The sequence below is a fragment of the Suncus etruscus genome, chromosome X (genome assembly GCF_024139225.1).
Source record: "Suncus etruscus isolate mSunEtr1 chromosome X, mSunEtr1.pri.cur, whole genome shotgun sequence".
NCBI lineage: Eukaryota > Metazoa > Chordata > Mammalia > Eulipotyphla > Soricidae > Suncus > Suncus etruscus.
This window is the reverse complement of record NC_064868.1, coordinates 1589234-1599010: the sequence shown is the minus strand read 5'-3', so window position 1 is coordinate 1599010 and position 9777 is coordinate 1589234. Positions and strand designations below refer to the sequence as shown.

At 37.3% G+C, this 9777-nt stretch overlaps 1 protein-coding gene across 1 annotated transcript in view; it reads left to right on the top strand.

Moving 5' to 3' along the window:
* The first annotated feature begins 8376 nt into the window (after positions 1 to 8376).
* The window catches only part of LOC125999385 (dual specificity tyrosine-phosphorylation-regulated kinase 3-like), a 44927-nt gene continuing 43526 nt past the window's right edge, over positions 8377 to 9777 (top strand). Inside the window, exon 1 of the mRNA XM_049767441.1 lies at positions 8377 to 8475. Within this exon, the coding sequence (XP_049623398.1) occupies positions 8377 to 8475 (99 nt within the window). The remainder of the gene's footprint in view (positions 8476 to 9777) is intronic.

The window sequence follows — 9777 nt, the reverse complement described above, 5'->3', positions numbered from 1 at the left end:
TTTCCTTCTCACAGAGGAGGAAACCAAGACCTAGGAGAATAAAGCGACTCGCCCAGGGTCACACCACTGGAGAGTGGCCCTTTCTTTAGCATGCCTAAGAATGGGCAGGCCAATTTTAGATTTTCTCCTAAGAGGGCTATTATTCCCTTCAACGTACATTTGCAAGGAAAGAACCTAAGACTTTATTGACCACAAGGCAGATTTTTTTAATGTTTGGGGTATAGGTTTGCCATTTTTTTCAATCATCAAAAATGTGTAAATGATTCAGATGTAACCACACCAAGTTCAAACCTGTGCTTTCTATTTCATGTACTGTTGTCCACACAGTTCTAAACACATGTTCAGGAGATTGTAGTTAGTGCATTCCACACTTGTTCAGCCTCTCCTGCAGACACACTAAATGATCACACCAACATGTTTTGCACACAACTAGAAGATAATGAGCTTTAATATGAGGACAAGTACATTCCTCGAAAAAGGGCAAGTTCGCATAATAGATCTACGATCAAATCTCTCTTGAAAGGGCCTACAACTAGGCTAATATTTACAAAACAGCTGAAGAGGAGATTGGTTTTATTCTTAAGTCATGTTATTAAATAATTTTCTAAATAGTGCATTCTAAATAAACCATTTAGTGTCAGTCACGTGGCATGCCTTTGGTTAAAGCAACTCCACAAAACTGATACGACATAAATACACACACACCAATCAAAAGGATTTTGTTGACATTTTAATCGTTCAGTTTTGTCAACAAGAGTGACTTTATTGTGGAACTTTGTTTTATGACAGATATTAGTTTTCCAACTTGAATGAGTCTCTGTATTCCTGGGGATATTGTATTTTTAAATGAAGGGTATTTTCAACCTTGTCAACTTCTCTTTTCAGCATTTGAAATCAAGATTTATGGAATTCTGCCTATGGAATGACTTTTTTAACTGGGGAACTCTGCATGCTAAAATTTATAATTTATTGTTAGATCATTATTTATTTGTTAACTCTGATTATTGATTATTGCTCTGATGTTTAACCCCATCTAGAGAAGATACTTTAGAAGTTACTCAGAATCACATCTCCATAAAACTTAAGATGTTACTTCGTGAAGTTTCACTTTTTAATTGCTATAAAGAGGAAAGAAATGATCCTAGAAAACACTTGCAAAATTATTTTTCAATTAATTCCAACCAAGACATTAATGCTCACTTTACCAAAGAAACGTATTTGGTTGGTTTTGAGTTGGTTTTCGTTTACCAAAGAAAATATTCTATTAATCAAAAATATTTCCTGGTCAACAACAACAACAAAAATACCTGTGATGCTTGGGTTTTCTTGACCATTCAGAAAGTGGCGGGGGGGGGGGGGGCGGCAAAGACATAGACTAAGAGAATATTCTCTCACTAAATGAAACTCAGCAAAAGATATAAATTCATAAGAAACTTTTGTTTCCAAGAAAGAAAATTATACTTGAAAGTGGGATGACTGTGAGTCCTACAGCAGTGCCCAAGAAGCGTAAGTGCTTCTCAGGCTAGGAGGAAGACGTCTGTCCACTGGGGGTGGGGGTGTGCCTCTCCAGTCTGATGGATAATAAACTGTAGTTTATTTTGGTTGGGCTTGGGGAAAGTTTATTTCACTTTTGCTCAGTTTGAGGTGTTTTTTGTCTGTATCTTCTTTCTGTTTTGTTTCCTACCATGTTTACCCCTCAATTTTCAGTCAGAAGTGAAATCATATTCCACCCTCTATGGCTATATCTATTTTATGTATGCAGTATGCTGCTCAAAACAAAGCATTGTATTTTAACTAAGCATCATCCAGTTGTTCTAGGTGGCATTCTGGGACCATAACACCACTTTCTTCTAGCCCAAGCAGCAAAACATGGCTTCATCTATCTCCAGAGCAGTGAGCTAAGAGCCACCTTTAGAACTGACTGGTTCAAGGCAGGTGCTCTTGGACACAAAGGGTAACATTGCATATCGATGATATTCACTTGCAGCCTGTGGTAGTGTTTGATTTCTGTGGCCCTATTTTCTCATTCATAAAACAGGGGTATGCTATAGCTATCAGTAAATTCGGTGAATCCTTATGAATACCTGATATCACTCAGATATTGTTTTGAGTTTGGAGATAGGGAGCAGTATGTGAATCAGGGCTCTTAAAATATCTTCCCTTAGAGATCTTACATTTGAGTGTTGTTGCATATATATGGCTATGAGGATTAAGTGAGATGTCTGGAAAGCACTAGTGATACAGAAAAGTAACTCAAGTTCTTATAATTTGTAATTTGTCTATCACATATAGGGTTCAGGATGCAGCACTAGGATTCAGGATGCAGAGCTACCACAAAGTTGGCCTTTGTACAATTGGGCACAGGATTAGGGATATATATATATATATATATATATATATATATATATACATATATATAATGATACTGTGAACAGTGATAGTTATTTTATGACATTCAGAATTCAGTTATATCACTCTTTAGTGGGGCAATTGTAAAGAAAGCACAAACTCTGAATATTGATTTGGACTGTAATTTTTGAAACAATGAGATAAAGGCACTTTGGGGATGAGGGCATGGAGGGAAAGCCACTTACTATTTAAATATAATGTCCAGCTTGTCTGACGACATTTGACACACTCCCTCTGAGTAATTTGTTTTTAACTTTGTGCTACTTAAAACCTACAGGTATTTAAAACAAAGTTTCTATTTTTTTAAGCACGGGAGGCTACAATACAAAGGGAAGGATTAAATTAGTACTACTGGATTATGGCAAAGAACCAACGATGGCTGCAGCCAGGACATTGCATAGTTTCTTCTTATGGTGGTTACAACTGTTTGTTTCTGTCTTGTGCCAGTCCAAAAGAAAGCAGAGAGGAAGATTAATTATTCAGAAAAAAATGTTTGTATGAAGAGGCAGTGCTGGGGTATCCTCCCTAGTCCACCTCTCAGCTGTCCTGCTTGTGCCAGGTGATCTGTTTGATATCTCTGAGGGCACTGCCAGGGAAAAGAATGTGAAGCAACCAGATAGCTATGGCCTGTGTACGTTTTTTTGTAAAAAAAATCAAATCAAGGGTTCAAAGGAGTCTACTGAGTGGGGAAAGGGAGGTTCTTTTTAAAGTACAGAGAAAGTAATGTGTACCAAGGAGGCAAACAAGGCACAGAATAAACCTTAGTGAAAATATCAACATTTGTGTGGAATGTACCAGCCTCTTTCCCCTCCAGAATGTTGACACCAAATGAAGTCTTTGGATAAAACTACGCTTACCTCACTTCTTTTTTGACATAAAAAAACTGAAATGGGTGAAGTGATATTGCATGCACAGAGCAAGTTAAAGGAAACAGAGACTATATAACTCAAGTCTCCTAATTCCCAGACACAATTCTTTCTCCATTCTGTCACTTGACTGCCAAATTCTATGTATCTAAATTATGGGATCTTAATCTGCTGGGGGCATGAATTAGTTGGTGGGAATGTGGAACTCTGACATACCTAAAATAAAATATTTGTGTATATGTTCAATATGTACATTTTCCTAAAGAGATTTCATAGTTGTCATCAAATTCCAAAAGAGGTCTGTGTCCCCAAAGGGTAAAGAACCACTGTCCTAATAAAGACCTCATTGGGAATGTGATCCTGGTGTCCTCATTTTGGCCGAGGCGTTCAAGAATTTCTCAACAACTCTTCTCCAAGGAGTCAAAACTTCTTCCAAACATCAGTCTGCTCCTCCCAACCTAGTGCCTAATTTCATTCATGTATCTGTGATTTGTCCATTTCTTCTAATATATTTTAACACCAAATTATGTTCCAAAACCAGCTGAACAATCTCCAGGACAAGACTGGGAAAGGACCCACTGATATTGTGTTCTCGGAGGAGGAATGTCAGGCTGTGAACATATTTTCGTGCTGCAACAGGTATTAACAGCCTAAATTACAGTAACCACTACTACCACACCTGCCCTGTCATTCACCCACATCCACACAAAGAACAAGCAGACAGAAAGGCCATCTTATGTTAGTGGACCCTGTACAGGAATCAAGGCACTAGCCTATTTTCATGTTAGACAAGACTATGGTGATTCCAAGATTTTTGGAAGGTCTGACACCAGGTGAGCCCCATACTTAGATGATATATGCATCAGCTGACAATCAAATGGGTGTCTCATACATCTCGATAATACTCATGGTTATAGGTAAAAGTGGGTAAATAGAAAATCATGGCCACAGGGATAATATACATGATTATAATGAGTAGAAATACATCTTGCACATAGTTATATTCAAACAGAAGCTCATTTATTTTAATTCCTACCTATAGGCTAGAGTATTCATTGAAGAAATAGAGAATAAGTGAACTCATTTGTACTTAATGGTAATGGTACATGCTTCTGGTATAATGAGGCACAATGGAATGAGCCTGGTTGTCCTAAGTGCAAGCTTCTTGGGGGGGGGGGGCTGGTAGTGGTGAATCTCTGCTTGTACTTTCCTGAAGCACAAAAGAGGCAGTAGTAGTTAATCAGCACTATTTACATAAGTCAGGACAAGGGAAGACTTCTTTTTTTTTTGTTTGTTTTTGGGCCACACCCGGTGACTCTCAGGGTTACTCCTGGATATGCACTCAGAAATTGCTCCTGGCTCACCCTATGACCTACACTAATAACAAGATCTCCAGCTACAGAGGTGGGATATAACCATACACATCTGAGTGGAAAGTTTCCTGGCACCATAAAAAAGACCTTGGGATGTGCAATTGAGTGAGCATGGAGCCAGTAGGTGTTCCCATGGCAGTATGCTTTAAGGGCAGAAAAACTCTGTATTTCTTAGGCCAAGGGAATTCCCACTGTAATTTTCCCTATATTTAGCAAGCCTATGCAAAAACAAACAAACAAACAAAAAATGAAAAAGAATAAATACAACCCTTTTTTTAGACTTTGCTGGTCTGTTTTTTTTTTTTTTTCTCTTTTTCCTTTTCTTTTTTTTCTTTTCCTGTAGATGATGGTTTTGGTTTTTGGCTTATTCTGTGTTTATTCTTTTGTGATCTTTTTCTTTTGGGGAGGTCACGCCCAGCACAGCTCAGGGGTCACTCCTGGCTCCCGGCTCAGAAATAGCTCTTGGCAGGCTCGGGGGGCCATATGGGATGGCAGGATTCGAACCAACAACCTTCTACACACAAGGTAACCACCTATTCTCCATGCTATCTCTCTGACCCCTCTTTTTGTAATCTTGTTGATACTCCCTTACTGTTTTTGTTTCTGGTTGGTCTTGTTTTACTACCTTTTTCTTCTTTTTTCCTATCCTTCTGCTAAATGTATATTTATAACACCTAGACAAACTCCTAGTTTTTCTCTTTTATTTTTGCCATTTTTTCTTTTTCCTTATTTTCCCCCTGATGGTACTAAGGCCAGACAGTTGAATGCTCATTTGGTGGAAATAAAAACTGATCAGACATGAATACCAAATCTGAAGTCAACGACAACAAAATCAATACCCAATCTACAACAAGCTGTACAAGAGGGGAACAGTTGCACTAGCATTACTGGGTTAAAGGAGGGAGATGTGGGATGCATGCTGGGAACAGGGGTGGAGGGAGGACAACACTGATGGTGGGAATGCCCCTCACTTATTGTCACTAAATGCCTCAAATACTACTGTGAAAGAATTGTAATTCACTTAGACCACAATAAAAATTAAAATAAATAAATAAAATAAAATAAAAAAAGAAATTGCTACTGGCTTGGGCGGCCATATGGGACGCTGGGGGATCGAACCGCAGTCCGTCCTGTGTTAGCATGTGCAAGGCAAATGCCCTACCACTTTTGCCACTGTTCTGGCCCCCAAGGGAAGACTTCTTTTTTTTTCAATATAAAAAGAACTAGTGATATGCATAATAACATGACTGTCTCAAAATGTTGATGAAACAGAGAAGTACAGACACCATTATTCCCTGATAAAATATTGAAGAACAAACAAAATTAATCTGCAATAAAAGAAAGCAAATTTGTGGCTGACTAGGACCAGGAGGGTGGAGAGCTGAATACTAAATTATGAGAGTACATTTTGGAAAACAAAATTCTATTTCTCCAATGGAATGGTAAATACATAAATGTTTATGTTTGTCAGAACTAATTGACAGGGCCAGAATGATAGCACAGCAAGTAGGGCCCTTGCATTGCAAGTGGGAGACCTGGGTTCAATTCCCAGCATCCCATATAGTCCCTTGAGCACTCCAGGTGTAACCCTGAGCACTGCTAAATATGGCCCCAAACCAAACCAAAAAGGGAAGACTTCTAATGAGATTAGTAGTACTACTTTGTAGAATCTGATCTGATGTTTAAAAGCTTAGTTCATTGAGATCTACAAAGTATTTTAATTAATGTCTACAAATGACAAAGACTTGGTCCATTTTCATTACCCATTCAAGGCATATCCTTAGGGAAAATTCAAACAAGTTATCATACATACATGGTTTGAGCATTAGATGGAACTTTTAAAGTCATAGGAAAGAATATGAACCACCTAAAACCTCACTGATGTTTGAGATAGTGAATACACACACACACACACACACACACACACACACATATATATATATATATATATATATATATACATTAAATTTTACTTTTCAAACCAGATACTGGAAAAGTAAGTGGAAAAGAGGGAGGACAGTGATGTGAGGTAGTCGTTCATGCCAACTCTCAGAAAAAGTGGACATTTTCCATTTTACTCCTAGGAATAGTTTGATGGGGAAGCAAATACCTTGCATCCAACTCAAGGTCAGATACCACCTGGAGAAGCCTGGTGATAGGAAAATCAGTTTGGGAAAAATGAAAAAAAAATAAAGCATAATAATCTCTGCTCTATCTCACTCTCACATAAATATGTATTTGAGGGAGATAACAGTGATGAGAGATGCACTAGTGTACTCTCTAAAATTTAAAGACTGTGACAGAAAAAGTAATTATTTAAAGAGTGTGACAGAAAAAAGTAATTATTGTGAAGCTGAAACTAATCACATTTGTGGAGGATGGCTGAAAATAAAGCAGTTGTTTAGGAACTTTATAAAATAAACATGGAATCAAAACTATTTCATATAAAATTAAAGGGCCCCAGGTTTTTGGAATTCCCAAACCTATAATTCATTTTAGTAGCTGAGTGAGATCATACTCAAGCTCTAATCATGACCTTGTCCAGGACTCTAATATTCAAGCACCCACCTTTTAGCTTAGACAGAACTGTTCAATAGTAGGCCCTCAAAAAGAACATTTCAATTTGAGTTTAATAATTCCTTTGTAAAATTTCTCTCATTTCAGAAAATGTGAACATATTTCAAAGCTATAAAATATAGGTCTAAGTTGCCAACACACTTAGTTTTTACTGTTGAGGTTGAGGGGGTCGCCTATTCAGTGCTCAGGAGGTCCATGGATTCCATCCACCTGGTGGTTCTTGGTCAATAGAAAGGTCCAAAAAAGAGTACTTCCAGGACTGCATCCAGCAATGCAGAGACCATTTAGTTGATACTAGGAATCAAATTGGGTTTGTTTGCACAAACCTGAAATTTCTCTCTGACCCAACAATTGCTTTTTTTTAACATCAATGATAATGCCTGATAATAATTATTGAAGACAAAGTAATCATAAAAATTTTTTTCTAAGTCTGATTTTGGAGGGTCTATACCAAAGGAGAAGAGTCTATATCAAACATTTAGTGAATCTTTCAAAAAAACTACATCCTTGATAAACAAGTTTGGTTTTGATTGTGTTGGAAGTGCTCCTAAGGAGTGCTCAATGGGTTCATGGGCCATTCTCATTGAAACTAGAGCAGGTGACTCAATGCTAAGACCAAGGAAGCAGAGCTGCTCAGGACCTATGATGCTTGGGACCACTAGGAACACTCTAGTGGTGCCCAGGAACACTGCGGTGCTACGATTTGAATTCAGGCTCTGGCACGCATGCCCGTGATCTCTGAGCTATCTTCCTAGCCATATAAAACTGGTTGTTATATTGCATCACCAACAAAAGTTCCTGAAAATGCACTCAGTTAACAGTTATTCGATAAAAATATTAATTAAAAACTCCCAACTGAATAAAAGTTCCTGAAAATACTATTATTTTGTAAAGTTTGATATAAATAATAATAAATGTAAAAGTTCTCTATATAGCAACTTGTCATGGGATCATATGTTGCCAATCAGATTAAACACTAATGTAGCTCTCAGAAACTTTAAAATCTGTTTCTTCACAGGAGCCCCCAGGTGGTGGTGTTTCTTAAGTTTCGTTGGGTTTCTTTATACTAAATATGTAGGCATTTCTGAGAGGAAAAAATTGTTTCTAAATGAGAAAAAAATATCCAAATATCAGGATACAATTAACTCACCATGGTGAGTTTTAAGACAGATGCATTAAAGAGGAAAAATACCAGAGCTTCACCCCAAGCTCTGCAGCGAATGAGTCATACACAGGCAGCACCTGCTCAGGTAAAAGAAACTATCTGCCCAGAAAAATTTCCTTTCAATTTAAAACACATTTCTCTCAAGAAGTATAACAAAAGACATCTTTTGCCTAAAGTCAAGAGACATTTTCAATATTATAATAAAAATTTATTACTAGAAAGTGTCCAGCTTCTTCAGTAAGAGACATGCTCTGTATTTCACCCATTGAGCTTCTCTAACACCTAAAATATGTATTTACGTCATCTCATGCCTACACAAAAACAAAATCAGCAGGGAAAACCATCCCACTGATGATTGGCAATTCCACAGTTCCTCTCCATCTGACCAGCTTTCGCCAGGACCATATTTCAGACTAGCAAATAGAATTTATAGACGGTAGAAACCCCAAACTCATTTAGCACATTGATGCTGGAAAATTGTTCATGATAAATATTTCTTACTTGACTACCTTTTATATTAAAACTCCATCTTTCAATGAAACATCATGTTCTATCTTGATATCTTATATCCAGATATGATATTTTAAACTTTTGCTTTTTTGGCCATAGAACTGTCTAATGCTCTGATAGAAACACAATAAAGTGAAATAGCATTGGTTATAGAATACAATAATGTCTTCAAATGCAAGTATTATTGTGTTTTTCCTTGATAACCATTTTTTCCAGAAGAGCAATCAAAAATTATTTATATGGGGCTGGAGTGATAGCACAATGGTAGGGCGTTTGCGGTTGCCCAGGACAGACCTGGGTTCAATCCCTGGAGTCCCATATGATCCCCTGAGCCAGGAGCAATTTCTGAGTGCATAGCCAGGAGTACCCCTGAGCTTCACTGGGTGTGGCCCCAAAACAAAAACAAAACAAATAATTTATATGATTATATGCCATACAGACAGAGGTTTGGAGTTTGTGATTGTATAGCATCGTATAAATCTTTAAAAAATATGTGGCATATAATGCATCCTTCAACTCAATGGGGAAATGTTTCATCTCTGTAAGAAGAAAAGAAAAACCTATATCCTGGTTCAGTTTAATATACTATCACAAAAAAATTGTAGGAAGTAGAAAGCACTTTATGTACCTACATGCCTTACTTAAGAAAAATGCATTTGGCTGTTGTCTTCTAAAATTATATTGTACTCCACAGAACACTTTAAGTAGAGGAGAGAGGAAATGTTCCATTTATTAGTTGCAGGCCAACACCTTTTTGGAAAGAGGAGTAAATTCTGAGAGGAAAATGGAAAGTTACGTATTTATATATCTATCTAAACATGCACATCAAATCAAATGCAGAGAGATGTAGGTAGGTTTTGATTTTAGTTTCTTTCAC